Here is a 25,310-nt window from a genome sequence, read left to right as displayed (position 1 = left end):
GGGGAAGCCATGACTGTGATATTAAACTGTTTTAAATGTGTAGTGAGGATGGGGCCTAAGTGCTCGAGAAGGCTGTTACTGCAGCCTAGGTGGTGCACTTGTAGATCTAGAGCTCGGTCTGCCAGGTTTGTAGCAGGGAAGTTCTAGAGCGTGATCACTGAGTTGATCCCGAGTTGAGGCATGCACAGAACCTTCTGCATGTGCATTCCACTTATGACCTGGACAGTCCAGAAGCATGTGCTGTCTGCTGATTGCAGGAGTTGATGTTGCATCTCTTTTTCATTGTGCCTTGATTTTTTGCAGAGTTAGGACAGATAAAAGAAAGTGATAGTATTTTTACAAAGTGAGGAAGTTCATGGGAGAAAGATGAGCAGGGGAGGGACATGCTGGGGAAAGAAGAGGGGAGCACACACTGCAGAAAAATTTCAGTGTGCAAATTCTCTCTCTCCACACACACATGGGCATTTAGAATTTAAATCTCAAAGAAGGCGAGGCAACTAATCTTCCCATCCAGTTTACACCAGAAAAAATCCTGCAATTAATTTGTACCCCCCACCCAGATCAAATCAGTTGTGCTTTGATTCATTTACCCCCCAATTTGTTTCCCAACTCTAAAACCTCTGAAGCCTGCATCAATTGCCTTTCGACACCTTCCCATTAATTAATCCCCCCTAAATCATGTCTAGATGAAGTCATCTGAAATTAATGCAGTCTCGCAAATTAATACTCCACCCCCTAAACCCAGATCAACCTCCCAATTCAGTTATCTCCCTCCTCAATGCATTACCTACCTGGAAACACTTGGGGAAAATATTGGGGCGGGGCAGTCTTCCTGGACCTACCCCTAGCAACTGTGTTTAGGGCAGAGCAGAATGAGCAGTGGCAGGAACAAAAGGGTTCTCCCCCCCAGCTGCCCAATTTCCTCCCTCTTGGCCCCCCCTTTAAAGAGACATATTAAGGATTGCACTTCTCCCCTTCCTGCTCACCCCAACCTGCATAGTGTAGAATTTGGCAGGGGCTGTGAAGCCGCAGCTGGCACCTGATATTCTCCAGGGAATGATTAAATCTGGGTCAGGAATATAACATATATATGTGTGTGCGTCCTCTCTCTCTCTTTCCCCTCCCTTACTTAAATTCCTCAGGGGACCTGATGGAATTTGTCCTATCATTTGAGCTTCCTGCAGGTAGAACTCACCTGCTGGTGTTGAGTGAGGGGACTCTGGCTGTTTTTCCCAGGTGGAAGGGCCTGGCCAGCAGTCCTTTGCAACTGACAAAAGCTTGCCCCTTGTTTCTTTTGAGCATTCCTGTTTCTTAAGCAGAAAGGGAAACGGGATCAGCTGAGCAAGGGCTGGTCACAAAGGATCTGGACAGGGCAGTGGAAACATGTCGATGTTCCCCTTGGGACATGTCTGGATTGTGCTCCTGGCTCAAGGTCTGGATGATGACAGGAATGGAGCTGGTGAAGGAATTTTCTCTCCTCCCTCCCTCCTCCCCACTCCCAGTTCAGATTTCCCGGGTTGGATTCACATGGTTCCTCATGGTTAATGCTGCAATTTAAAAAAATAACCACCCCCCCAAGCACTTCTGCTGCTCCCACCCTTTTTGCTTTTGCAAAAGTGTATTCCAAAAGAGGGTGGGTTGGTTTTTTACACACACACACACACACACACACACACACACAGAGGCTTCATTTAATTCTCACTCGCTTCCCCCCCCGCCACCCCCCCATCACTGCAGAAAGCAAACTCTTCTCCCCCTCTTCAATTTGAGGCAATTTATTGGGAGTCGGGTATGAATTACAAGGCACAGTGCTAACGAGCACCTGCTTGTATGTAATTGACTTGACTGCTAATTGCTGGGATAATCATACTTTGTGCATAATGGTTTTCACAGAGAAGGTTTGTGGTGCCGTGCACCAGGCGGTAGCTTGCTTGGCTCAGGCGCGGGTTGCAGCGGGGGGTGGGGTGCGGGGGGCGGCACAGACCTGGCTAGTTCTTCCATTTTCGAAGCCTGCAAAAAAAAAAAAACACCCCCCCCATCTCAACCATTTCACCAGTCTTGGCAAATGTGTTGCCTGCCAGATGTTTTGCACTGCAACTCCTCTCCCTCCCTACCCCAAAACTGAGTGATTCGGCAAACTCCAGATTCTTTCGGGTTCGACCCATAACATACCAGGTAGCACCATTTTGGCTTCAGCTCTTGATCCATGAGAGGTTCTGCCCTCTGGTTCATCAGATTAGCACAAGAATCCAGGAGGAGCTTTAGAGGTGGATCAGGCCAATGGGGCCCCCGTCTAATTCAGCAAACTGTTCTCACAGTGGCAAACCAGGTGTCTCTTCCGGGAAGCTCACAAGTAGGATTCAAATGCAACAGCCACTCTCCCCACTTGTACTTCTCAACAACTGGGTATTCAGAGGCTGAGACTGGAGGAAGTACACAGCCATGATGAGTAATAAGCTTTGATAGCCTCCTCCTCCTCCGTGAATTTGTCTAATCTCCTTTCAAAGCCATCCATGCTGGCAGCCATCGCTGCCTCCTGTGAAAGTGAGTTCCATAGTTTAACTTACAAGCTGTATGAAAGACTGCTTTTGTCTTGAATTTTCCAACATTCAACTTCATTGGACATCTGTGAATTCTAATGTTATAAGAGAGGGAGAAAAACTTTTCTCTATCCACTTTCTCCACTAAATGTATAAACTTACAGTCCGAAGTTCCTGCCTGCTTTCTTGGTTGAATTCATATCCAACAACAGCAACATTTGTACCCCACCCAGCTGACTGGGTTGCCCCAGCCACTCTGAGTGGCTTTCAACAAACTATTAAAAACACAACCAACCATTAAAAGCTTCCCTCTACAGGGCTTCTCTTCAGATGTCTTCTAAAAGTCGTATAAACATCTCCTTGACATCTGAGGGAGGGCGTACCACAAGGTGGGTGCCACTACCAAGAAGGCCCTTTCATCCAAGGAGTTCCAGGGTGGTATACATGGTTCTTCCCTCCCCATTTAATCCCCACAACAACCCCGGGAGGTAGGTTAGGCTGAGAGTGAGTCATTCAGTGAGCTTTACAGCTGAGTGGGGATTTAAGCCCTTGTCTTTCAGGTCCTAGTCTAACACCCTTAACCTCTGCACCACACTCGCTGCCCCAGTGGCCTCTTATTGGCCTCCTTCCCAACCCAAAATCAAAGTAGCAAGTTCCTGTCCGTCAAGAATCTGAGCCTGAGAGACAGGGTTGCAGTTTTGTGCTTGACTGCTTGCTCCTGTTCCTTCAAAGAATGAGTTGAGGTGGTGAAGACTCACTGATCTGTTCATGGCAGAGCAATATGGTCATTGCTAACATTCGTTGCTAACACACATTGCTGTGTGCTTTAAAATTTTGCAGAGGGGTGCTACATTCTGTGTGATGTATTTATTAATGACATGCTTCGCAAGCTTTCCCTCCAGTGATCTCAAGGTGGCATACCATGTTCTACCCTCCACCCCCTTAATCCTCACGACAACCCTGTGAGGTAGGTTAGGCAGTGACTGGCATAAAGACACCGAGTGATCTTCATTATTTACTTATTGCCCGCCCTTCACCCTAAGGTCATGGCTGAACATGGGTCTCCACAGTCCTAGTCAACATCATTCTGTCCACTATGCCACATCTACACTGCAGTGAATTTTGAGGTTCCTGTATTCTGCAGATTCCCTGATTCTTGCATTAATTCTTGTTGGGTCTAACGGGCAAATTCTTGTTGGGTCTAACGGGCAAAATAGTTTATGAAGGGCAATGAGAAAGATTTGTGCACCTTACATAGTTTTCTGCTTGCATTGCTCAGTTACTTGGTGGTCATATCTTCTGGCTCATTGAAAGTTTTAGAGTGTAATGAAGTGGCTCTTAGCTTGTGATTTGAAGGAGTCCCCACCCCTTCAAAAACGTGGTGCTGCCAAATCTCTGTGTTATTACTATTATTTATTGCATTTATAACCTACCTGTTCTACAAAGGAGTCCCAAGATGGTGTGCGTGGTTGTCCCCTTCCTCATTTAATCCCCACAACAACCTTTTGAGGGAGGTTAGGCTGAAAGGCAATGACTGGCCCATGGTGAGTGTCATGGCTGAGTGGGGATTTGAACCTTGGTCTCTCCCAGGTCCTAATCTGATGCTCTAACCACAACACCATGCTAGTTCTGTGTAGTGTGCAGAGAGGAAAGGGAATGAAGGAGGCTGAGAAAGAGAACACACGCGCACACGCGCACACACACACACACACACACACACACAAAGTGGTACCTCTAGTTACGAACTTAATTCGTTGTGGAGGTCCGTTCTTAACCTGAAACTGTTCTTAACTAGAGGCATGCTTACACTAATGGGGCCTCTTGCTGCCGGCACACAATTTCCGTTCTCATCCTGGGGCAAAGTTCTCAACTCGAGGTAACTCTTCCAGGTTAGTAGGGTTTGTAACCTGAAGCATTTGTAACCTGAGGCGTTTGTAATTCAAGGTACCACTGTATATATGAGAGAGAAGAATTGCTCCATGGTAATGGTTACCATGGTGACCTCTCTATCTATATCCATGCATCCCAGCTGCCTACATCTTTATTTCTCTGTTTTGCCCCTTACGTCTTTCAGCAATTTAGGGTGAGAGAGAAAGAAAGAGAGTTTGCTAGCTGAGGTGAGGAGAGGCATTCTCCCCTGGCAGGGGTAAGGTAAAGGTAAAGGTACCCCTGCCCGTACAGGCCAGTCTTGACAGACTCTGGGGTTGTGCGCCCATCTCACTTAAGAGGCCAGGGGCCAGCGCTGTCCGGAGACACTTCCGGGTCACGTGGCCAGCGTGACATCGCTGCTCTGGCGAGCCAGAGCCGCACACGGAAACGCCGTTTACCTTCCCGCTGGTAAGCGGTCCCTATTTATCTACTTGCACCCGGAGGTGCTTTCGAACTGCTAGGTTGGCAGGCGCTGGGACCGAGCAGCGGGAGCGCACCCCGTCGCAGGGATTCGAACCGCCGACCTTTCGATCGGCAAGTCCTAGGCGCTGAGGCTTTAACCCACAGCGCCACCTGTGCCACCTCACGTAAAGCCATTTGCAGCTCCAGATAGCATTAAACAATTTGTTGTCGATTATGTTGTTATTTACCTGCCCTTCACCCTTAGGCTAGGTTGCAACAAGTGAAACACAATGTTAAAAACAGTTTAAAGCAACTTGAAACCACAGATAGGAAATCCAGATCTCAGAGTCCAATCCTCCGCCTGCCCAGTCATCTGTAAATTTGGCTTTCTCATTGTTCATCCTTCTTTCCAGGTTGTTTTAGGGGAACTGAAAGGCACCAGTCCCAATACTGATCTTTGGGGGACTCTACTGTTTACATACCCAGAGTGTGAGAATTGTCCATATTTCACTGGGTGACCCAGGATCTAGTGTCCTGCAACTAGGAGGGCATGGATTAAGGATGCTCCTGAGCTGTTTGGGCTTCCAAAGGCCGCAGTGTTTCTGAGGACATCTTCGTCTGGCCTTTCTCCTTTGAATTGCTGTGCCAATGCTTGGCATCATCAATGCCACAAAGGTGTTCATGTGGTTAAAAAAGCAAACAAACAATTAAAAGCTTCTAGTCCTTAAGACAGCAAAGGCAGGCGCCAAGGTGCGGGCAGCAACACCATGCTGGTGAAATGTCAGAAGACGGCTGGGCCAGGGAAGGAAGCAGGGTCAGGAAGTGGGAAATCAGCATAGGATTGTGGGGGGAGAAGCAAAAAACCATGTTTTCTGTTTTCTGACTTTGCTTTAAAATGTATGTAGACTTGCAATAGTCTTGTTGTTGTTGTTGTTGTTGTTGTTGTTGTTGTTGTTGTTGTTAATAACAGTAAATAAATTATTTCTTCCCATCAAAAATTCATTCTTGCTAGTAGGGGTGTGTTGGACCCTTTTAGAAGGTACCATTTTCCTGCTCCAGCTTCCACACTTCCTTATGTTCCTCCCCACCTTCCAAAAAGCTGCCAGTTTGTGTTGTGTTGAGCGATCAATCCTGGGAAGTTGCAAAATTGTTTCATCGCAGTGCAAAGGTCCCAGTGAGCCAGTGGTTTCTCGCCAGCAAATATAAGGAAGGCTCACAGCTGCAGTGTAGAAATTATAGGCTTTGAACTCCCTGGTCAACTTCTCTTCCCTACCCCACCCCCAACACATTGATTGAGTTGTTATGGGGTGTGATCAGAGAGAAATGAAAGGCAGAGAAGTTTGCAGAGATAATTACGTACTTCTTCGCAGTGGTAAATCACCCAGTAGTTTTTGATGACACATACTGTCCTGGCATCAGTAAGCCAGTTAACACATACAGTATGCTAAAAATCCTTTGTCCCAGTTTGATCCACAAGTGATAGCATTGGAATTCTTCGGCATGCTTTTCATAAAAGAAAGCACTTCTTCACAAAGCACAGAATTAAACTATAGAACTCAATCCCACAAGAGGCAGTGATGGCCACCAACTTGTACGGCTTTAAAAGAGGATTGGACAAATTCTGGGGGGGCAAGGCTATCAAAGGCTACTAACCATGATGGCTATGCTCTGCCTCCATGGTCAGAGGCAGCAATGCTTCTGAATATCAGTTTCTGGAAGCCACAGGAGAGGAAAGAACTCTTGACTTGGGTCCTGTGTGCGGGTTCTCCGCATGCATCTGAGTGGCCACTGTGAGAACAGGATGCTGGAGCAGATGGGCCCTTGGCCGATCCAACACGTTCTTAAGTTCTTACATTTTAAAAACTTGTTTCCCTCTGGTTTACAACCCTGTCCCCCAACCACGTAGACGTGTACCTGAATCCAGGATAATACCTCCTACACCTGATGAAGTGAACTGTAGTCTTTAAAGTGCCACAAGAGTCTTTGCTAGTTTTCATGCAAGGTAAAGGTAAAGTTACCCCTGCCCGCACGGGCCAGTCTTGACAGACTCTAGGGTTGTGCGCTCATCTCACTCTATAGGCCGGGAGCCAGCGCTGTCCGCAGACACTTCCGGGTCACGTGGCCAGCGTGACAAGCTGCATCTGGCGAGCCAGCGCAGCACACGGAACGCCGTTTACCTTCCCGCTGGTAAGCGGTCCCTATTTATCTACTTGCACCTGGGGGTGCTTTCGAACTGCTAGGTTGGCAGGCGCTGGGACCTAACAACGGGAGCACACCCCGCCGCGGGGATTCGAACCGCCGACCATGTGATCGGCAAGTCCTAGGCGCTGAGGTTTTACCCACAGCGCCACCCGCGTCCCTAGTTTTCATGCAAAGTGACATGTAAACACTAGATGCCCCTCCGGAAATCCTTTGAAGTAGTTTAGGCTTAGGGGCTCCATGCTTAACCGGTGGATTTTAGGGCCAAGTAGGATTTGAACTCTGATCTCCATTGTAATAACCACCATACCACATTGAGCCCACATTCACAGCATACATTTAAAGCAGCATCCTATCACTTTAAACAGTCATGGCTTCCCCCCAAGGAATTATGGGAGCCATAATTAAGGGGGCTGAGTCAGGAGACACTCTCCTCTCTCTCAGAACTACAATTCCCAGATTTCCTTGGGAAGAGGGATGGATTGTTAACCACTCTGTGAGGGGTCTCCTAACAACTCTCAGCGCCTTTAGCAAACTACAGCTCCCAGAATTCTTTGGGGGAAGCCATGGCTGTTTAAAGTAGTACCAGAATGCTTTAAATGTATGCTGTGAATGTGGAGTCAAGCAACTGATGCTTTTCCCCTTCTTTATTTTTCTTTAAAAGAGCTGCTTTTCTCGAAGTTGCAAAAGGGGAAAATGATTCAGTTGTTTGTTATGTCTCTTTTGTCCCTGGGTCTTCCAGGTGTACAATGAGTGCTTCCTGTTTATGGCCTTGACACTTTCAGGACTTGTTCTAAGACAAAGTGTTGTGTGGAAACTTTTCCGTAAGGTGTTCCCTGGGGGTGGGGAAGGGGGAGGGCTCCAGAAAAATGTGTTCCAGAACTGAGTTGTTGAGTTCTTCTGAGTTCAGTTGCTTTTAGGGCAGAACCGATTGGTGCCATTTTGCTGCCTTAAATGGTGCTGTTTTCCATTTTTATATACATTTTAATACTTATTCATGTTGTCCATTTTCACCCATTGTTGTACATTTTTATGAATGTGAAATACAATTTTTGAACTACTACTGTCATGGTCAAATGGGGGTTGAAGTGGCTTTCAAATTCTACAGGTTCCTGAAGTGTTGCTGACCTTGTCTGTTGCAGCTAAATTATGCCATACTATATTTGTTATTCTTTAAAATACTACTGGTAATGTCATGGGAACACAAGGTATATGGGGCTTTATGGAGGGAATAATATCATTTCTAGGGAAGACCTGACTTCCAAGCAGCTGTTCCAACATTACATTCCTCATAAAGCATATCCAGATCTTTAACACTTATCCCTGTAGGTAGAAAGGCAGCATCTCAGGTTGCAGGGTTCTGATACACTCTTCTCTCGGTCACACGCAGACCTTTGAACCCCCACCTTTCATTTAAAATCAGGCTCCACTGAACCCTGAAGTGTGTCTATGATGTATGCAGATTAATCACCCCACCCCATTTTCTCATTGTAAATCTGTCCTGCAAGCTACTTCTGAATGTACCACATAACAAGAGAAAAAAGCAATAGTGTTAATTCTTTTTCTCCCCCTCTTTTTTTTGTAGGCTTCTTTTATTAAACCTCATCACAAATTCCCAACGCATCTGGATTTGCACAGACAAGTGGAATACCATGAACTGAAAAAGCAGCAACAAACCTTTTTTTGTGCTTAGTTTTTTATTTTGTGATTTTCTACTTTTTTTGTTTTTTCAAAACGATTTTTTGGATGACAGCACTTTGAAAAACAAGGTGTTTTCCTTTTTTTAATTTTTGGAAATTAAAAAATTAAGCCGCCCCATACCGTGAGGATCTCCGGAGAAGATGGGGAGAAAAAAGATCCAGATCCAGAGGATTACGGACGAGAGGAACCGGCAGGTCAGTTTGCATTAAATGGATAGAAATTGTACATCATCATTTTTCTGTCTTTATGGTGGTATGGGTGGTGGGGAGAATTTGCAATTTCTGCAGAGTCCCAAAGGGGACGTCACTTTTCCCTTGCTTTGTGCTTTGACTTTGCTGACTCTGAAATTGAACCTGTGCTTTTCAGTAGCACAGACTCTTGTGAGTGGTGCATCAATTAAGTGGTTTGGAGCTGCTTGGGAGCCTAGCTGGGTTTCCAGATCTCTTTCCTGAGACTGGGGTGGAACAGAGGAAGGTGCCTTATGTTGAGTTGGACTGTTGGCCCATCTAGCTCAGTATTGTCTACACTGATTGGGAGCAGCTCTTCAGGGTCTTTCTGGCTGGAGGCAGGGTCTTTCTCAAGCCTCCTTGAAGGCGCCATTGGGATTGAACCTGGGGACTCATGCCAAGCAGATGCTCTGGATCTGAGCAACTGTGATGGTGGATGAAGCATAGGAACTACAGTGTGGTCTTACAGGCCAGGGAGCAAAGGCTGGAAGTTATGTGCCCTTCTGGGGAGCAGTTCACACCACAGTTTGTTGTCACTCCCGCACAGCAAAGCAAGTTGGTGCTTTCCATAGATTTCAGTATTCAAAATTGTCTTTGGAAAGATGTGGGGCGGCCTCAAATCAGGGGTCTTGTGCGTTCTGGGATGGAACTTCCTGCCAGAAACCACTGAGGTCGCATTCACACTACACATTTTCAGCACCCTGATTCTACTTTAAACCATCATGGCTTCCCCCAAAGAATACTGGGAGCTGTAGTTTGCTAAGGGCGCTGGGAGTTCTTAGAAGACCGCCCTGTTCCCCTCCCCTCCCAGAGCTTCAATTCCCAGAGTGGTTTAACAGTCAATCCCTCTTCACAGGGAATTCTGGGAATTGTGGCTCTGTGAGGGGGGAAAGGTGTCTCCTAACAACTCTCAGCACCCTTAACAAACTACAGCTCCCAGGTTACTTGGGGGGAAGACATGACGGTTTAAAGTGGTATCATAGTGCTTTATGTGTATATTGCCAATGTGGCCACTATCTCCCCCCAAAAAACACTCATCAGTACATTGCCAGGTCTAGCTTGAAGCCTCAAAGCTTTATTTTTCCTTGTCAAGGTCACTGGGGAAGGACAGACATCTCAGAGTCATGGCCCAGAATCAAAGATTTGTGGTGGTAGGCATGCTTGGCTTGAGGGATTTTGCTATCTATGCCTTCTCTGTCAAGTGCTGAAATAAACCATCCAGGCTCTTTTAGCCGCTTCTTCATAACCTGCACTTCTAAAATATCAGGAATGAATCCAGTGGCCAGCAATATGGCCACCACAAGATGCAGGGGCGGCCAGCAACTAAGATGGCTTTAAAGGGGGTTGGACAGATTCATGGAGGATAAGGCCATCAGTGGCCACTAGCCTTGGTGGCTTGTGTTGTTTATCTATTTGTTTCATTTACAAATTACTTCCCTTAAAACATGTCATAGTGTTTTAGACCCCCTCCCCCATTCTTCTGATGGTAAATTGTTTTAACTGGTTTTAATATCCTGCTTGTGTAGTGTGGTGCAGTGGTAAGAGTGTCGGACTAAGACCTGGCAGGGACCAGGGTTCGAATCCCCACTTGTTGACCATGACACGCACTGGGGGTGACCTTGGGCCAGTCAGTGCCTCTCAGCCTAACCTTCCTCACAGGCTTGTTGTGGGGATTAAATAAGCAAGAGCTACTTTGTGCTCTTTAGAGAAAAAGGTAGGATAAAAATGCAGTTAATAACAATAAGAAAAGTAGTGGTGGTGGTGGTGGTGGTGGTTGTAGTAACCTGCCTTGGGGCCTTCTGCTGAAGACTGGGCAAAATATCTAATGCATAAAAACATTGGTAACAGAAACCATTTCAAGTCCAATGCAGATACAGACTGGGATAAAAACAACCTTCATTTAAAAGGCTTGTTGAAAAAAGTGTGGAAAGAAAGGTCTACAACAGGCACTGGAAAGACAATACAGGCTGCTCCTGTAATGGCATGGTGTGCCTCTCAACCCCCGTTGCTAGGATACGTGAGTCATGTTCTGCTTTCATGTCCTGCTTTCTGGCTTCCCAGTGGAGCATCTGGTTGGCCCCAGTGAGAACAAGATGCTGGACTAGATGGTCTCCCATCTCCTCACAGAGCTAAAACCCCCAAAGTGCTTTAGGAAGAGGGATTGATTGTTAAAAGACTCTAGGAATTGTAGCCCTTAACAAATTGCACTTCCCAGGATTCTTTGGGGGAAGCCATGACTATTTAAACTGGCACCATAGGGGAGAGCCTGTCACCAAAATTTTTATTCAAAGATGAGCAAGGAAGAGTTTTGGCTATTGAAATACAGGCCCAAGGAGAAAAATTTTTGCTATTAGGAATTTATGCACCGAACGAAGGGAATTTTATAGGAAACTGCATGAGACAATCCTGGACTATTTGGACTACACCAACATCATTATGATGGGAGATATGAACGGAGTGGTCTCTACAAATATGGATAAGTCACAAGACCTAAGTCTAACAAAAGATGGCAGACTACCCAAAAATTTTGAACTAACTGACAATATGGACTTAATCGATATTTGGAGGACTAAGAATCCCTTAGGTAGAGAAGGAACTTTCTTTTCTGAGGCTCATCTGTCATGGACAAGAATAGACCAAATATGGACAACTAGAAGGCTGGCACCTATGATTAGAAAAGTGGAAATCTGCCCAAAAACTTGCTCCAACCATAACACTATGAAAATGGAATTAAGACTTACTCCAATTGGCTCCTTTAGATGGAAAATGAATGACACCCTATTAAGAGATCAGGAGATTGTGAAGAAGGCCCAAAAAACCTTGAAAGATTATTTTGAAATAAATTTGAATATCTGGTCAAGATTGAAACTTTCCTTGTTGGGTCGAATTGCAGCTATAAAGATGAATGTATTGCCGAAGATGTTATTTTTGTTTCAGACCCTACAGATCGTGGACAGAGTGGAGTGTTTTGGGAAGTGGCAGAAAGATATTTCTAGGTTTGTCTGGCAGGGCACAAAGCCCCGAATAAAATTTAAAATATTAACGGATGCAAAAGAGAGAGGGGGGTTTGCCCTGCCAGATTTAAGGTTATATTATGAAGCTGCGGCTTTCTGCTGGATGAAAGATTGGTTACTCCTTGAGAACACTGACGTCCTAGATCTGGAAGGGTATAATAATGTTTTTGGATGGCATGCATATTTGTGGTACGATAAGGTAAAGGTTCATAAAATGTTTAAAAACCATATTGTCAGGAAAGCTATATTTATGGTCTGGACAAAATACAAAGACTTATTGGAAGGTAAGACCCCGAGGTGGTTATCACCAGCGGAGGCCAAGGTTCGAAAAAAAACCCAATATGGAGGCCGGATGGCCGAAATACTGGGAAATAATAGAAAAAATTGGAGATAATTGGAGGCTGCAGAGCTTTGAAAAATTAAAGAATAGGGTGCAAGACTGGTTTCATTATGCTCAAATTCAAGAGGTTTTTAAGTCAGACAAAAAAATAGGATTCCAGGTGGAAAAATCGAAATTAGAGACAGAACTGTTAGAACCTAAGACCAAGGCGCTTTCAAGAATGTATAACTTGCTGCTTAAATGGAACACCCAGGATGAGATAGTCACATCAGCCTTGATAAAATGGGCTCAGGATATTGGGTACAACATTATGTTAGAAGACTGGGAAAGGTTATGGACCACTGGAATGAAATTCACGGCATGTAATGCCCTGAAGGAAAATATTATGAAAATGATATATAGGTGGTACATGACCCCAGTCAAACTTGCAAAAATATATCATCGGTCTGATAATAAATGTTGGAAATGTAAGGAGGCTGAAGGGACATTCTTTCATCTTTGGTGGACTTGTCCAAAAGTGAAGGCCTTCTGGGAAATGATCTATAATGAGTTAAAAAAGGTGTTTAGGTACACCTTCCCTAAGAAACCAGAGGCCTTCCTCCTGGGCATTGTGGACCAAAAGGTGTTAAAGAAGGATAGAACTTTTTTTATGTATGCAACTACAGCAGCAAGAATACTCATTGCAAAATATTGGAAGATACAAGACCTTCCCACGCTGGAAGAGTGGCAGACGCAGTTGATGGACTATATGGAACTGGCTGAAATGACTGGCAGAATCCGAGATCTGGGAGAAGAGACAATGGAAGAGGACTGGAAGAAATTTAAGGACTATTTACAAAAACATTATAAGTTGTATGAATGTTAAGAATCTGCATGACTTGGAAATTTTAGCTCCTGCAATTAGATTAGGAAAATAGAAAGTTAAGTTATAAGTAAGAAAAAGTTGAAATTTAAAGTTATTTTATGTATTATCTTAAGGTATAAATATTTGACAAAAGGTACTTTAAATTTAGAAGTAAAACACTCTGAAAGATATAAATAAGATACGAAACAAGGTAATAATTTGCTGATATGTTTATTGTAAAGAACGCAGGGTGAGGGAGATGTGGGGAAGTCCAGTTAGTAACCTAAAAATGTATTTTGAAAGTTGGATTGTTTTTCTTTCTTTCTTTTTTCTGGTTTGTCCTTCTTTTTCTTTTCTGTAAACTGAAAATGTAATAAAAATTTTAATAAAAAATAAAATAAAATAAACTGGCACCATAGGATTTTAAATATATGGTGTGAATGTGCCCCCCCTACCTAGGATGGAATCCTTGCCTACTTAAACCTTACAATTTCCTTACCTTGGTGGTCCACCTTCCAGAATCAGAGCTCAGTTGATTATATATTTATTTAAGGTGGCTTTTGAGTGGCAATACAATTGCCCTAATTGGGTTTTTGTGCTTCTTAGCTCACCCTCTGTCTCTGGGGTGCAACAGGCTATAAACCAGGAGGTACAATAACATAAATGCTGTGTCTTTATGAACATGACATTTAGGCAATTTCTAATCTGCTTCCCACTGGCCGGGGTGACTTGGCCTCCTTCAACTCCCTTGTTTGTTAACTCTGCACCATAAGGACTTGTAACTTGCATACTTAAAGCAAGGATAAAAGCGACTACCCCAAAGCAAGCAGATTTGGGGTTTTCAGGGGTGATCTGGAAATCCTGAAGGCTTTTTTTAAAACCCAATTTCTTCTTAGCACCAAAACTCCGCACCCTGCCTTGATAGTGTCCTGCATCATGCTTGTTGAAGTGGGGTAGAGGACTGTTAACAACAACAGCAACAGCAACAAAAACAACAACAATAATAACAACAACAACATGGAACAAGGTACCTGCTGTTCCATTGCTAGCAGAGGGATTGTTCTGGCAGGCAGCAAATTTGCTGTGGCAAATACTTTTCCTACCCTTCAGGGAACCACCCTCAAGGTTGTGAGGTCTTAAAATTAACCCATCGTGACAGATGGCCTAGTTCGATTTCCAGCTCCCCAGCAGGTCTGTTCTCTTGGCAACGGCCCCTTGATGCAGACTGAGGTTGTTTCAATAAACACCTGAGAGCGAGCTGTGAATCCCATTTCAAGAAATTAAAACACCAGCCCTCCTTCCCCTGACTCCACTGTTGACAAAGCCCAAGGGCAGGAGTGAGTGGTTAGAGAGAAGGCCACATTCACATGTACAAAGGCAAGCTCTAGTGTTAAGGACTTCTGTCAAGCTGCTTTGGGAGGGTGTTAATGAATTGTTTGTTGTTGTTCTTTATCTAGAGAGGCCTCTTCCTCACAGTTTCAACCCCCACCCCACAAGGCACTTGTGCAGGGTTAGGCACCACTTAGGCCTCATTCATATCAAACATTTAAAGCTCTATGATTTCACTTCAAACACTCATGGGTTCCCTCAAACTATTCTGGGAGCTGTAGTTTCTTAGTGGTGCTGAGAGCTGTTAGAAGGTCCCTGTTCCCCTCACAGAGCTACAATTCTCAGAGTCCCTCTTCTCAGCTCTCTGGGAATTGTAGCTCTGTGTGACAGATATGAAATACAATTAAAACACTGCTCTGACAGCAACATTCTTTATGAAAATGCAAAGTCAGTTAAAGGCTGACATTAAGTTACACGTGGCTAATTTAACAGCTTTGGAACACAGTTTCCAAGGGTTCTTCACCACACATTAGAAGCCTTTTAGTGTTGTAGACATTCACGCCTGTAAGGGGAGAAAATTCCACTCATGGGGCACTACCACAGAGAAGGCCCTGCTCCAGGTTCCCCATGATGGGCAGCATCAGTTACTTGGGCTGGAAGCAGCCCCCACCTCTTGATTTTAAGCCCCAACCTGGCTGATGTGGAAAGAGGTGCTCTGACAAATATCAAGGCCACAAGTTATTGAGGGATTTATAATTAATGTTAGCACTTTGATGTGGGCCTGGTAACATATAGGCAGCAACAATAGATTCCATAGAATATGTGTCACATAATAAAATAAATTCTTGTGACTCCATTCTGCACTAACTGCAGAATGGAAGAAGGAACTGAGCTGAAGGAATTGGAAACTCTGCAGCAAACTTGGCACTCTTTCAATTCCAGATTTTCATTTCAGAAATTCTCCTAGTTTCACCAAAACTCAGAGCTGAGCAAGCCTACTGAAGAATCAAGGGAAGGAGCCTAATAAATCTCCTGGGTGGAAACCTTGCCTCCTGTGTTGGTGTCTGTCTTTTTGTTGATTGTGTTCGTCCCTCGTAATAATAATTAGGGGTGTTACTTGATAAATCAACGTAGCGTGATTTTTAAAATCTTAAAAAAGGTGCTCCCAAACTAATCAGATAGACATTTTCCAAATTAAATTGTTTATTACTTTTACATGGACAAATCCACGAAGGGTGCCCATCTTGAACGAGGCATTGTCTTCCTGCCCTCCGTTGCCCCCTCTCTCACATACAGGAGGGAAACTGTCTTGCCTGCTGCAGCAAGTGCATGTACCATCAAAGTAAAGCCTTTTTAAAATAAATAATAATAAATGGAGCTTTCTTCATTTGCATCATGGAAGCATTTCGTCATTTGCAAATTTATTATTGAATAAATTAATTAAAACGCACATGATTCTTCCATTAAGATTTCTTTCAGTTGAGTGGCAGCCCTAATAATGATCCCATGTGGCATTCATGCAGCACTTGAGAGAGTTCAAGGCATTTTGCATGATCTAGTTCTCAGTACAACTACCCTGTGCGGTAGGGCAATGGTGTTAGGGACAAATGTAAGGTTCTGCACTTAGGAAGAAACAGATACACAAATATAGGATGGGGGACACCTGGCTTACGAGCAGTACATGTGAAAAGGATCTAGGGGTCTTGGTGGACAGCAAGCTTAACATAAGTAAACGTGTGATGCAGCAGCAAAAAGAGCTAATGCTATTCTAGGCTGCATTAACAGAAGTCTAGTGTTCTGATAAAGGGAACTAATAGTACCACTCTATTCTGCCTTGGTCAGACCATACTTGGAATACCGTGTCCAATTCTGGGCACCACAATTTAAGAAGGATGCTGACAAACTGGAACAAAGGAGGGCAACCAAGGTGATCAGGGGTCTGGAAACTAAGCCTTATGAGGAGCGCTTGAAGGAGCCGGGTATGTTTAGGTTGGAAAAGAGGAGACTGAGAAAAGATATGATAGCCATCTTCAAATATCTAAAGGGCTGTCATCACATGGAAGAGGAAGCATGCTTGTTTTCTCCTGCTCTGGAGGGTAGAACTCGAACCAATGGCTTCAAGTTGCAAGACAGGAGATTCTGACTAAACATTTTGGAAAACTTTCTGACAGTAAGAGCTGTTCAGCAGTGGAACAGACTCCCCTGAGAGGTGGTGGACTATCCTTCCTTGGAGGTTTTTAAACAAGAGGTTGGATGGCCATCTGCCATGGATGCTTTAGCTGAGATTCCTGCATTGCTAGATGACCTTTGGAGTCCCTTCCAACTCTAAGATTCTATGATTCTATTATTCCTATCTGCAATATGAGTATGAGGCTAAGGGGAAGAGGGGGCTTCCCTAGTTAGTTCCTGGCAGGGGCAAGAATGGAACTGCAGGCTTCCAGATTCCCTGCCTTAGTCCTTCATCCTATTATAGCTGTCTTCTTGGTGCGGAGTTTTGGTTTTTATACACACCCCTTTCAGTGCACTTAATTCCAAACAGGACATTATGCTGCCCATAACAAGCAATGGCAGGCAAATTTGGTTGGGGTGGTTTTCCTGTTCCCTTTGGAACAACGGGTCTTTTGAGTTTTACTTCTTAAAAGTTTGGGGGAGCCATTTTCCCTGTAACAGTAACGTCTCACTCTGAATATGACTGACTTGTCTGAAGGATACTATGGCTTGAAAACAGAGACTCTGCATGTACTGTTATTACCCAAGAAAATGTTTTAATAAAAGCATATTTAAAAACAAAACAAAAAATGGTGGGGGAAGGGGTGATTGAGGAGGAGAAGAAATTGTGAAAGCACCCCAGTTCAAAGCATTTTGTTTGGTTTGGTTTTTGTAAGGCTAGCAGGAAACTTCCTATTGGCAATTATTATTAAGAAAGCTGCTGGAACTTTTTATTGGAGTGGTCATGCTTTGCAACAGAGGGAAGGCCAGCGCTAGGTGCCAAGGACAAGCTGGATGTATGTCTTTCCATGGTTATTTGAAGCAGTAAAAGTGAATGGAAAATACTTTCCAGTTCTTTGGGGGCTTTGATTGAGTCCAGGTTCCACAATCCCGTCAGGAAGGAGGGGAGGCATTCTGTGTCAGAGTGCAGGGCCAAATCGATTGCCAGTTTCTCATCTCTTTCCATTGAGCTGCTGTTTGTGTAGCTAAGCTTTGCGGGAGAGAGCTGTTGAAGGAAGATCTGTTAGAGAGGCTTCTTCAGGCTAGCAGGTTAAAGTACCTGGCTTATTATTTATTTTGTTACATTTGTCTGCAGCTCTTCTTCAGTCACAGAACCCAAAGTGGTGTGCATGTGGTCCCCAAGCAGTCACCCATTCAGGCACTGGCCAGATACATACCTGCTTAATTTCAGCAAGGTGCTGGACTCGCATACCTGCTGGCCTGCTTTTACTGCAGTGTCTTTAGAGCCAGAAATGTTCCCATGGGAGACATTGCATGTGGCTGGTTCTCAGTGAGTACTGAAAGCATTCTAAAGGTTTCTGGAAAACCTCATAAGGGTAAAGGGACCCCTTACCATTAGGTCCAGTCATGGACGACTCTGGGGTTGGGGCGCTCATCTCGCTTTATTAGCCAAGGGAGCCGGCGTACAGCTTCCGGGTCATGTGGCCAGCATGACCAAGCCGCTTCTGGCGAACCAGAGCAGCGCACGGAAACGCCATTTACCTTCCCGCCGGAGCGGTACCTATTTATCTACTTGCACTTTGATGTGCTTTCGAACTGCTAGGTTGGCAGGAGGGGGGACCGAGCAACGTGAGCTCACCCCGCCGTGGGGATTCGAACCACCCACCTTCTGATCAGCAAGTCCTAGGCTCTGTGGTTTAACCCACAGTGCCACCCGCATCCCTGGAAAACCTCATAACAGCCAGCTATTGCCACCTTGCAGTGTGTTTACACTCACACAAACCATCAGAATCTGAGGTTGGGCATGTGTATTTCTGTGCCTTCAATGTATGTGCCTTCACTGTACTCAGTTATTCCGCTGTAGCCCATTTTGCACAGATGTAGGACAGTGGTGCAAAACCAGCACAAACTCCACAAAGCGCCCTGAAAGCATGCAGATTTTTTTTCTAGTGTACTTTACCAGTGGCACAAAATGAAACATGCAGTGGGAAGGCTGTGTGTTGTATCAAGTGCTAGTCCTACTCAGAACAGGCCCATTGAAAATAATGGACAGGGCTAACTTAGGTCTACTCTGAGTTTAACTTTATTGAATCCAACCCTGTGCCTTAGATCTATATGTGAGTTACCCTGGGCCTGGGGTCATGATTCATCTGCCACATCTGTCAAGAGATTAAACTTCTAGAGACTTGGGAATGGCAGGGGGACAAGTTAAGGCAGAAGGACAGAGGCTCCTGGGGTCTGTGTTTTCTAAAAGCATCCACATCATCTCCACAAATCAAGATATAAGACAGTGGTGCTTATCTGCAAGAGATCCCAGAAACTCAGGGCTGTCCCTGATCAAGAGGGGTCATTGAAAATGATGTCCTATTCCAGTGCTGGATTTGCCCCTCCTGCAGGGGACATGAGTGGGTGGTTTTTCACTGGGCTGGGAGAGTTGGCAGAAGCCAAAGGCAAGGATGCCGAGCCTGTAATAGTCCCTAATGACATTACAGGGATTTGCAGAGGGGATTTGCCATTGCAGATCAGTCCACTGGTCCTCAGGGCCTGGCCGACCGGCTGGAGAAGCGGCTGGTACCTTGATGTGTTGGGAGAGAGACAGAAATCCTCCTTCAGTTATGCCAGCCTGGACGGTCCAGTAATTCCTTCCACAGTCCTTGGTGCACACGGCTTACACCCTGGAGAAGGAGATTTGATTACCCTCTTCGTCTTAAAAGGTTAATGCCTCCAGATGAGGGTGAGGAGGCCTGACTAAATCCTATCTTAGCCCCAAACTGAGTGAAAGCCTTTTATCATTGTTCTGCCTTGCCCTCCCCTCTTCCTTTCCCTCCCACCCCTTAAGAGTTGGCTGCGTTGCTGCAGATGTGAGGTTAGTGCAGCCTTGGCCAACCTGGTGGCTTCCAGATGTTTTGACAGGCTGTTTTGGACTCCAATCACCAGCTAGCACAGCCCTTTTCAACCACAGATCCCGTCAGCCCTAGTCAAGACAGCCCCAGCCATTGCTTCTGCATATCTATCGACCCCCAACTTCACCACTACTGGAAAGACAGTAAAGAAATAAGTTGCTGGTTGGGGAAGTCTGTTCAACAGCAAAATAATATCTGAATGTGATGTATGCTTAGATAGGATGGACCTCCATTTGCACTATTCCGGCTGTTAAGAACATACTTTTTATTTAATTTATGGTGTTTATCTTTCTCCTTTTTCTACAAGGAGCTGAATGTGGTATACATGGTACCCCCCATTTAAACCCCACAACAAACCTGTGAGGCACATTAGACTGTGGCTGACCTAAATTTACACCTAGAGAGCTTCCTGACTGAGTGGGGAATTGAATCCTGGTCTCTCCCAGGTCCTAGCGTGACACGCCAACCACTACACCACCACTTGTTCTCTGCAGCTTAGCAAGAGCCTGGTTGCCCCATCTGACCAAGGTGGCTTCATTGAGTTCAGCATCCTGTTTTCCTGCAGTGGCCAACCAAGCCATTGTATTATTTTGGGGGGAAGGGCCACGGCTCAGTGGTGGAGCATCCTCTCTGCATGGAGAAACTCGCAGGTTCAAACCCTGGAATGCCCAAGTAGGGCTGAGAAAAGACTCTGTCTGAAATGTTGGGAAATGCTGCCAGTCCGCGTGCACAATACTAAGTTTGATTGACCCAATGGTCTGACTTGAATTAAGACAGCATCCTAGGTTCCTAGCTGTTATCTGGAGACATGCTGCCTCTAAAAGTGGAAGGTCTGCTTAGGGGTGGTGTTGGCATGGTAATGAGATCCCCTAAACTGGTGGCTAGGGGAGTTCAGTATCTGTTCTAAGGCTGCACTCTCAGAAGAATAGATCAGGATTTCATGACATCTGTGGCAAATGATGAGTCTATTTCAGGCCCTGCCTGGTACCAGGACTTGTGCTGGATCTGTGTGTGTTCGTTCTGGATGGAAAGCTAGTGACCTAGGTAGACACTTTGCTACCTGGTGAGGTTTAGGCTTACTGAAGTTCTTAATCTCTTCTGGGATAGGTGAGGAAGGTGTCTGTCTTTGGATGTGATGGTTCTAGGAAGCACTCTAGAGAAGTCCGATCTGGCCACAGTGATGTCTCAAATGGGATCAGGCATCCTTTTCCAATCTTGTACCCTCCTGGTGTTGTTGGACTACAACTCCCACCATTCTTGATCACTGGCCCTTCTTGACACCCAGTTGTGAAAGGTTGTATTACTACAATGTGCTCTCTGTAAAAGGTAAAGGACGCCTGGACCATTAAGTTCAATCAAAGGTGACTATGGGGTGCGGTACTCATCTTGGCGTTTGTCCACAGACAGCTTTTCTGCGTCATGTGGCCAGCATGACTAAACTGCTACTGGCTCACGGAGGATCGTGACGAGTGCCAGAGCGCACGGAAACACTGTTTACCTTCCCACTGTAGCAGTACCTATTTTTCTACTTGCACCGGTATGCCTTCAAACTGCTAGGTAGGCAGAAGCTGGGACAGAGCAACAGGAGCTCACCACCGTTATGCGGATTTGAACCACCAACCTAATGATTAGTAAGCAGAAGAGGCTCAGTGGTTTAGACCACAGTACCACCCGTGTTTTACCTGCTTTCTGTAGGGCTTCCCCTGAAAAGTGTCTGGAAACTTTGGCTGGTCCAGAATGCAGCAGCTAGAAGTGTTCTGGGGCCAGCAATGCTTTAGAATACCAGAATTCTGGAACGGCAGGTCCTGCTGGACTAGATGGGCCATTGGCTCTATGCTCTTAGGTGAATGTGCAGTAAATAGCCGGTGCCACCTAACCTCCTTAGCGAATATATTTGGATGAATGCTCAATAAACATGTTGTCTAGAAGTGACCAGGGCTTAATTCCTTCTTGCAATAAATTTCATAATGAAAGACATGAAGAAAGGGCTCTCTGGGTTAGGAGTTCCACACAGCCAACTGGAGACCCCCTCTTCTTTCTCCAGTCTTCAAGAGGGAGTACGCGGTTGCTTGTGGTCTGAACAGGTGAAGGGGTTGTGTGCCAGCTGCCTTTTGACAGCTGAAGAAATGAAACTGGAGGAAGCCTGTGGTTTAATGGGGGAAGGGATAGATGAACCCTAGGAGGGGCGGTGGGGGCTGCAGAATAGAAAAGAACCATAATTACCTCTGTGCCAAGAAACCTCGCAAACAATGGCAGCATACGGAGTTTGGAAGCCTGACAAGCTCGGTGTTTCCATAGCATCCTGGCAGTGAAGAGGCTGAGTTGTGAATCAGGAGGTCCCTACTTCAAATCTTGCCTCTGCCAGGAACTCGCATGGAGGGTGGCTTTGTTAAGCTGTTCTCCCTCAGCGCCCCCCTGCCCACAATATGGGAGACTGACACTCCCCTACTTCATGGGGTTGTTGTGAGGATTTCAGAAATTCATCACTGAATTTTTTATTTATTTTCTATTGCTTTTGACGGGACGCAGGTGGCGCTGTGGGTTAAAGCCTCAGCGCCTAGGGCTTGCCGATCGAAAGGTCGGCGGTTCGAATCCCTGCGGCAGGGTGCGCTCCCGTTGCTCGGTCCCAGCGCCTGCCAACCTAGCAGTTCGAAAGCACCCCCGGGTGCAAGTAGATAAATAGGGACCGCTTACTGGCGGGAAGGTAAACGGCGTTTCCGTGTGCGGCTCTGGCTCGCCAGAGCAGCGATGTCACGCTGGCCACGTGACCCGGAAGTGTCTCCGGACAGCGCTGGCCCCCGGCCTCTTGAGTGAGATGGGCGCACAACCCCAGAGTCTGTCAAGACTGGCCCGTACGGGCAGGGGTACCTTTACCTTTACCTATTGCTTTTGACAAGGTTTTAGTCTTCTGGGTGGCCAGCAATCTTGCTTCAAGGGGGACGGGGGGAAGTAGCCAGTAGTTTTCACATTCCTTTGGAGGAGTCAATGTGCCTCTGCTGTGCTGAGTTAACATAACATTTATTTTTTTTATTAAAATATTTATATACCACTGTATCATAAAAATATATCATAGCAGTTTACAAAAATATAAAGCCAAACAAATAGCAACATAAAAAGTTAAAAAAACAAGTTAAAGGCAAAAAGAAATTTAAAAGGCCATTGTGGGGGATGTACTCTTAAGCACCTGCATAGGCTCAGAGGAATAGAAAACCTTTCAGCAGGCCTTTAAAAGTTGGCATTTAAAAGTTTGTTATTTTTGGGAAATTAATAAAATATTATGGAAAAAAAATAAAAAGTTAAAGTTGGTTCCGTGAATCTCTATCGGTTGAGTGTTCCACAGCACTGGGCCAGTGACATTAAAGGCTCATTGTTGTCAAATGAGCCCCACCAGCACAGGAAGAGCCTGTTGGATCAGGCCAATGTCTCTTCTAGTTCTCACAGTGGCTGATCAGGTGTCTGTGGGAAACCCGCAAGCAGGACCTCAGCACAAGAGCCATCTCTTCTCCTGTGGTTTCCAGCAAATGGAAGCATTATTGCCTCTGACCGAGGAGGCAGAGCATAGCAATCATGGCTAGTAGCCATTGATATTCTCTTCCATAAGTTTGTCCAATCCTTTCTCAAAGCCATCCAAGTCTGTGACTATCACTGCTTCCTGTGGGAGCAAGTTCCATAATTTACATGAAGAAATATGTTCCTTTATATGTCCTGAATCCTGAGTTGCAGGGAGGGGAGGAGAGAAGTCCTCTTATCCATTACCTTCTGTTCTTGCAGTGATGGAGAGTTTTGAGATATTCCTGGTTGGGATGGTTTTTTCAGGGTTTATCTGTGCAAATGTGTGCACGTGAACCCTGCAGAAGAAGGCGGGAATGAACTGAAAGAAAAGAAGGTTGTGTTGAAAAGCTCCTAAGTGGTGCTCAGGGCAAATATGAGGAAGGGAGAACAAAATTGATTTTTTTAAAAAAATAAATTTATTCAAATAAACAGCACAGTACCATGTGTGTATGAAATATTGATACAAATACTGTATGAAATATTGATAGAAATACATAGATGTATAAATTGCATGAATAAATACACAATCATTAAATATTGATAGAAATGAAAAGCTGTTGGGTTGTATCCAGCTCAGACAGACTCAGAGGTGACCTATTGAAATCAATGGACTTGAGTTATTCATGATTGACTTAAGTCCATTTGACGTCAACAGACCTGCTCTGAACACTCCCCATTATTTACAACAAGGATAAACTTCTCTACTGAGCAGTATCTAAATTATTTCGAAAATATCAAAGGGGTTTGTGGCACCTTTAAAAAAAGGCTAGAAAATTTTACTGTGGCCAAAGCCAGCCTTCACCAACTTGGCACCCTCCAGATATTTTGGATTACAACTCCCATCATCTGGGGCTGGAAGGGACTTGTAGTCCAAAATATCTGGAGGGCACCAGGTTGGCTAAGGCTGGCATAAGATGTTGTAGATTAGAGTGGACTAGTGCCTTAATAAAATCTTACATATGGCGCAAGATCCTTTGCAGCAACAAACCAAACAGAACGCTGCCTCTTTAGAATGTATAGAAGTCTGGGTGTAGTCTTCAGAACAACAATAAATGGAAGTCAGTCATTCTTAACCTTTTTGTTTGTTTTTGTCTTCAGTCTCTCAGCTGTATAAATGCTGTTTTCCCCCATCTTAGCCAACTACTCTCAGTTTAAGTAGGGCTGGAGAGAGACCCATCTACTTCTGAGTAGTTTTAACAGGCAATCTCTCATCACAGGGAACTCTGGGCATTGTGGCTGTGAGAGGGGAATAAGGGGTCCCAGCTCCTTTGACAAACTACAACTCCCAGGATTCTTTGGGGGAAAGTCACGACTGTTTAAAATGGTATGATACTGCTTTAAATGTGTAGTGCAGATGGGGCCTAACTCAGCAGCTGCTTTGTACGAAAGGGTTGGCTGGGCCCCCATGAGTGAATGAGAACACTACCATTTTGCCTTAAGGAGAATGCTGCCAAGGTATGTGCAGATCTACAGATAGCAACTTGGATTGATCATGGAGAGAAACCAGAACACAGGGCCTATTGGAGCCTATGGAGAAGATAGCAGATTTTGAATGCAGATAAGACACTGAGCAATAGAGGGTCGCCATCTCTCGTTTTTAAAATATTTCTCTCATGCTGGTCTAAATACTTCTCCAAAAGGAGATGTGAGTTTTCTTTTTTTAGCAAAAAGTCTTCAGAGTAATGCAGAGTACATCCAGCTCCTCTCTGTTGGAAGGGGTGGGGACAGGCTGATGGAGAGAGTGCCTCTGAGCATGTATAAAGTGCTCCTTCTACAGGGCTGACCTTACCATTAGGCAGTGAGGTGCTTTTTTTGTGAGGAGGGGGTAGAATAATTTTTATTTCATTTTATATCGTATATAAAACAGAGAGCAGTTACAACAGCAGGTGAAAATTAAAAGATGAAAAACAAAACTATAAAATAGTCACATAGAATATGCACACAGGTTAAAAATAACAAAGTCCAAGTAAAGAATATCAGCGTTATCTGATCATCAAGTATAGTTCCAGATTTGCCAGGCTTGTGACGAGGGTTGCATTGAAAATGATGCCTCCATTGTATATATGACAGTGAGGCCATGAAGGGGCAGCAAATTGTTGTTTATGTAATTTATTGCATTTTTACTCCTGGGGAGAGGCACTTGTGGGATTTTCTGCCCCGA

General features: G+C 45.0%; 1 protein-coding gene and 1 long non-coding RNA gene across 6 annotated transcripts in view; one reads left to right on the top strand and one right to left on the bottom strand.

The window, feature by feature from the left end:
* Window positions 1-25,310, top strand: part of MEF2D (myocyte enhancer factor 2D) — a 140,631-nt gene that overhangs the window by 67,795 nt on the left and 47,526 nt on the right. For all 5 annotated transcript variants that reach the window (XM_079956839.1, XM_079956838.1, XM_079956840.1 and 2 more), the window contains one exon: window positions 8,656-8,965. In XM_079956839.1, coding sequence (XP_079812965.1) covers window positions 8,912-8,965 — 54 coding nt within the window. In that variant the 5' untranslated portion in view covers window positions 8,656-8,911. Of the gene's footprint in view, window positions 1-8,655; window positions 8,966-25,310 lie in introns of those variants that run through there.
* LOC307205183 lies at window positions 16,566-20,135 on the bottom strand. Its single transcript, XR_013833943.1, has 2 exons — window positions 19,270-20,135; window positions 16,566-17,739 (listed from the first exon to the last, which is right to left on the bottom strand). It is a non-coding gene; the product is annotated as an uncharacterized lncRNA (long non-coding RNA).

The sequence above is a fragment of the Podarcis cretensis genome (assembly GCF_951804945.1).
Source record: "Podarcis cretensis genome assembly, chromosome: 16".
NCBI lineage: Eukaryota > Metazoa > Chordata > Lepidosauria > Squamata > Lacertidae > Podarcis > Podarcis cretensis.
Note: the sequence above shows the minus strand (reverse complement) of the source record. Positions and strands in the feature narration are given on the sequence as shown.